This window comes from Zingiber officinale, chromosome 5A (genome assembly GCF_018446385.1).
Source record: "Zingiber officinale cultivar Zhangliang chromosome 5A, Zo_v1.1, whole genome shotgun sequence".
Lineage (NCBI taxonomy): Eukaryota > Viridiplantae > Streptophyta > Magnoliopsida > Zingiberales > Zingiberaceae > Zingiber > Zingiber officinale.
In genome coordinates this window covers 115,179,550-115,184,768 of record NC_055994.1, presented here as the reverse complement: position 1 = coordinate 115,184,768, position 5,219 = coordinate 115,179,550, and the positions used below count along the sequence as shown (strand labels likewise).

The following is a 5,219-nucleotide window of genomic DNA, read 5'->3' as shown; positions in this document are numbered from 1 at the left end:
CTCCTATGTTCGGATCAAGAGGACCAGACACCAGGCAGGAAATCCTAGTTGCGGCTAGACAAGGAAGTCCTAGTTGTGGCTAGGCAAGGAAGTCCTAGTAGGTCGGGTGGACCGAGGGGTAGGAAGACCTGGTAGGCCAAGGATCGAATGTGGGAAGCCTGTGGTCCTTTGTTTGAGGGGGGATTGTTGGGGTTGCAAGTTTGCAAACATAGTCCCACATTGAAAACACATGGAAAAGATCATGAGTTTATAAGAGAAAATATATCTCCATTGGCATGAGGCCTTTTGGGTAGAGCCCAAGAGCAAAATCATGAGGGCTTAGGTCCAAAGTGGACAATATCATGCCATTGTGGAGATATCTAAATTCTTTTTGATTCTACAGTTAGTGCATCAAAAACGATGATTACCATTATTTTGAGAGCCTCGGTGATCACGACCGCGGGATTGGACAAAGTTGTGCGTAGAAGTCTAATCAGGGTGCGACCCATTTGGATAAGTACTATAGGTGGGCTGCACAATTTGTTCAAGTCCTCCATTCGTTGAAGGGTGAAATGACCCATGGAGAGAGATGGAGGATTTCTGACGCTTTTTTGCCATTGTCATTGGGAAGATAGATTGTCGCCTTCCCGACGCATGTTGTTGTGGTTGCTGCTGATTGAGAGATTGGCCACTGAGGGAGTGTAGGTGAGTGACCCTAACGATACTCGTGGGAAAGGAGCATTCCTGCCATGTCATCAAAGGACGTTGTGTCGGGTCGTGTGGTCAGTGCAACGACCAGAGATTCGTATTCTGGGCCCAGGCCGCCAAGCACATGGAAGATGAGGTCGTCGTCGGAGATACGTTGTCCAGCAGCAGTTAAGGTATCTACCATTTTGTTTATATTTTGCAGGTGTTCTGCTACTATGAGTGCCCCTTTCTGTACTTTTTGGAGCTGGGAGCGCAGATGCATAATTCTTGCCTTCAATTGAGAGGCAAATTGCTTCTTTAATGTTATCCAGAGGCATCACAACGTCGTGCACGAGGAGCCAATAACTTGGCCCAGTATGGTTTCAGAAAGCATCATCATCAGCCATGAGAGGAGTCGCTGATCTTGTGTCTCCCAAGCGGTGAAATCTGGATTGATGGAGTAGGAAATCTCTCCTTTGTCATCTTTCTACTCAATAAGTTCGGATGGCGTTGTTTTTGCACCATTAACAAATTGGTACAAGTGATACCCCTTTTACACAGGAGGTATATGTGATTTCCGCAGCATGTAGTTGTTCTGGTCGAGCTTTGTTAATACTATTAGGCCAGAGAGGAGGGTTTGTTATGTCGTCATAGGGACTAAAATTTGGGATTTTTCCGTAACTTGCTCTAATACCAAGATAATAGAAGAAGAAGAAGAGTATAAGAGGAAGAAGAGAAGGTGAAAATGGTTTCTTGATTCGATACACAATTGTGAATAATCTAAAAAATATTATACACAGTAGTTTCAAAGAATGATTCTCAATCCCTTGATTGTAGCTTAATTAATATGAGTAAATATTTGATAATATTTCTATGATTAGAGTGATCCTCAATCCCTTGATTATAATATGTGATTGCTTTATCTTGATGAGATTTTGGTGTGATTATTTCTCTCCTTATTAGGGCATACTCGCCCGAGTGACTAGAAAAATCCACAAGATCACCTCCAAGAGGTAGAAGGTCGGTGAGGGGAGCTACACATGAACTCCTTCTTGACAAAAATTCTAGTTGAGGAGTTACTAACTAATTTTAGACTAGCGATCATAGTGTCAGTATCCTAAATGGTTGAGGGGGAAATCTCTAGAACCCCAAGTCGTTGAGTCATGATTTTGATATGTCATCAACTTAGTTTAAATTAAACCTGGTTGTGTGATTAATACGTGTGTTTAAGTGTGTAATTACTTAAGAGAACACACAGGGACCCGATAGCGCGAGATCTAGTAGAGTATGGTGAAGAGTGATACAGGACACCCGAGGGATCAAAAAAGATGAGGAGCATCAGAGATATCAAGATCTTGAAAGAAAACGTAAGCGAGCGAGAATAAAGTCATGGGATGAGAGATGTTTGGATTGGTTCATTCAAGGTACGAGGAGCTGCGAAAGAGTATTCTGGTGTAGCAAGAATGATGTATGGGAGTGAGCCGGAATGACTCGATGCATCTAAGGGATGAAAAATTAAGAGAAAACTTGTGCAAGATAAGTTGGTTTGGTAAGGTGAGTTGAGTGACTTGTACATAGGATGAGGATAAACTCAATTTAGATAGACTCAATCGATCGGAATAGGATTTCGAACGACTAGAACTCCGATGACCATTAATTTTAAATTTTAACATAACCTATAATATAAAATAAAATAATACATAAATTTAATTAAAATAATGAAAAGCTTAATGAGGCATTTTGGTATTAATTAATAAAACATTGAAAAATAGATGCAAATTAATGTTTCATGGAGCATTTTTAAAATTATCCAAACAAATATATGTGATGCAACCCGTCACCAGCAGCCACCATTAGTGAGAAACATATTCTGTGTGCTAGCTACGCGCGTCTTCATCTTTGGAATATGGACAGCTAGCTAAAAGGATACATATTCGCCTTTGTTCAACCTTTTAATTTACTCACCTCTTAAACTGTGTCTGTATGGCTGATCAAAGTGAGATTCCTACCTTTCCTTGCTTCACATGAAAAGGCATCCGACTAAAAGCAAAGCCAAAGCAATCTCCGGGAGAAAGAAAGAAAGAAAGAAAGAAAGAAAGCATCTACGAACAGCTAGCTATTTCCAATGCGAACAGCCTGTTGATTGATATATATGTCTGTTTATATGTTAATGATCTTAACATATATATATATAATACCAAGCCTAAGAACACATTCCATAGCTAAATATAACTTCTTCAATGGCGAGGAAGGAAGGTGTTCTCATCTGCGTGCTGATTGTAATAATGGACATCGTTGCAGGCATACTCGGAATAGAAGCCCAAGTGGCTCAAAACAAGGTGAGTACTGGAACGATTTTGATCAAATGAAACCATTTTGTTAATTACAATTTGTTGGTAAATTAATAAATTAATAATAATTATTAGCAGAGCAAGCATTTGCGGGTGTTCATCTTCGAGTGCAAAGAGCCAGTGCCCGAAGCGTACAGGCTCGGACTTGCGGCCGCCATTCTCCTGCTCTTTGCTCACGCCATCGCCAACTCATTCGGTGGCTGCGTCTGCATCTTCTCCACTGAGGAGTTCAGCAGATCGTCGACCAACAGGCAAACGGCTGCCGCTACGCTCTTGCTCTCCTGGTGAATATATAAAAAATTCTTAGGAATCTTAATTACGATCAAATCCCCAGTTATAATTGATTAGCATGTAAGCTAGGATGTTTTAGGATAATTGTGGTGGTTGGCTTCATAATGCTGATCGCGGGGGCGATGGCCAATGCCAAGTCGAAGAGCTCTTGCGGTCTTCCTCATCGCCATTTGCTGTCCATCGGCGGGATTCTGTGCTTCGTTCATGGGGTCTTCTGCGTTGCGTATTATTCAGCTGCGACGGTGGTGAAAATGGAAGCAGGAATGAAGATGGCAAGGGACGTCGCGGCCCCAACGACGGCGGAGCGGGTCCAAGAGATACAGCCGTAATAATAAGTACAACATTGCCGCCATTTTGGCGTTTCCGTGCTAGCTACGAAACGATGCGAGCATCTGTGTTCAATTAGTGCTGATTTTCTTGTTCTGCATTTAATTTGCAACGATTTACAAAGCATAAAGATGTCCTATATGTATGTTTTAGCTCGGGTTAATTACAAAACGATATCTTACTGCTTTAATTTTTACCTAATTATCTTAACAACTTGTGTTATATATCCTAACTAATTGATCCGGTCCAGATGAGTCAACTCTTGATCGTATATATCCGCCCGCAACCGAGCTCTTTCGGTAGGTCTGATGCACGTCAGGTAGGCTTTTGTGGGATCTATTGGATCGACTTTTGTCGAGTCGGATTTTGTCATCAAGTCGATATCAGTTGGATCAACTTCGGGTGACAGAGTATCATTGAGACTCGGATGATGTTCTCCGGGCGATGAAGGCCAGAAAGACTCAAAAAGAGATTAGAAGGGAGGCTAAGACGTATCTTGGCGAGACCTCTCTGAAACTCAAGTCATCGAATTTGGCAATAAAACTTAATGTCCTGGCCTCTTATTTTAACGCTACTACCATTACCTTATACAGGGGGGAATAGATGAGGAACACCTTTGTAACTGGCGCGCCTCTTTCCCTAATTGGCGCCATGATGACTGTCGACATCTTTTTGTTATGGGCACCCTTCTTTAAATGACACCTTTTCAGTAATTATTGTGTCCCTTGAAGTCTGACAAGTTAAGCTTAACCGGGAAGTGACTCAGATTGACTTAGGTTGAGCTCGATCGGGAGTCGGCTGACTTGACTCGAGTTCAAGCATGAGTCGACTAACTTGAGCCAAGAACCATCCCGAGCCAGTTGATCTTACCCAAGTTCTACCTTGAATCGGACAGATTGAGGGCTACATTAACTAAGTCACGTAGAGAACCGCATTGGCTATGTCATGGAGAGGGCTGCATTGATCGAGTTACAGACCATGACACATGGTATCATTATAATCCTCAAGATAACTAATATTTTTATACTGTATTTTATTTTCATTTTCATTTTTGGCGTTTTTAATCCTCTCGTATGTTTAATTTCTTATTCATATCATATTTTACTAGTAAGGATCTATTTCGAATTTCATTACAATTTCTTCTACATTTATAGCATTTTCTCTTAAAAAAAATTGTGAATGTGATCTTGTAGGGAATCAAAGATAAGCCATGGGACCAGAATTTGAACCAAACCAAACCATCTGTTATATTTGAGAGATGTTTTAAGATAATCATTTTAGAACTTGTATCATTTATTTGATAAATAAATTTAATATTTGAGTGTACATTCTCTATGTATATGATTTGATCTTAGTGGGGACTGACACATAGACCATGTCTTAAACCAAGTGAATATAAGATGAGTTGAAGGAATTGGTGCACTGATAACTGCAGTTGTTGAAGGATTCCGAATTATTCTGGGATCAATTGTGATTTTATGATCAATTGGGGGTCATGATATATTAGTAGATATCATTCATGATTGATTTATAATTAATGGTTAATTATAAACGACCAACATAGCCAGGAATCTATTAGGTCAT

The 5,219-nt window shown here is 40.6% G+C and overlaps 1 protein-coding gene across 2 annotated transcripts; it reads left to right on the top strand.

Annotated features, from left to right (window-relative positions):
* The first annotated feature begins 2,828 nt into the window (after positions 1–2,828).
* On the top strand, positions 2,829–3,825 carry LOC121983156. Of its 2 annotated transcripts, none has more exons than XM_042536115.1 (3): positions 2,829–3,005; positions 3,093–3,301; positions 3,388–3,825. In XM_042536115.1, the coding sequence occupies exons 1-3, from the start codon at positions 2,907–2,909 to the stop codon at positions 3,635–3,637; spliced, it is 558 nt and encodes a 185-aa protein (XP_042392049.1). In that variant the 5' UTR covers positions 2,829–2,906; the 3' UTR covers positions 3,638–3,825. The 2 variants fall into 2 exon arrangements, with proteins under 2 accessions (XP_042392049.1, XP_042392050.1); XM_042536116.1 differs by having other exon boundaries at positions 2,835–3,005; positions 3,096–3,301.
* The last annotated feature ends 1,394 nt before the right edge of the window (positions 3,826–5,219 follow it).

Bases quoted from the DNA above. Each gene is read 5' to 3' on its own strand.
- LOC121983156 (XM_042536115.1), top strand. From the start codon at position 2,907: ATGGCGAGGAAGGAAGGTGTTCTCATCTGCGTGCTGATTGTAATAATG. The intron at 3,006-3,092 runs GTGAGTACTGGA...AATAATTATTAG, and splicing joins CCCAAGTGGCTCAAAACAAG to CAGAGCAAGCATTTGCGGGT. The intron at 3,302-3,387 runs GTGAATATATAA...AGGATGTTTTAG, and splicing joins GCTACGCTCTTGCTCTCCTG to GATAATTGTGGTGGTTGGCT.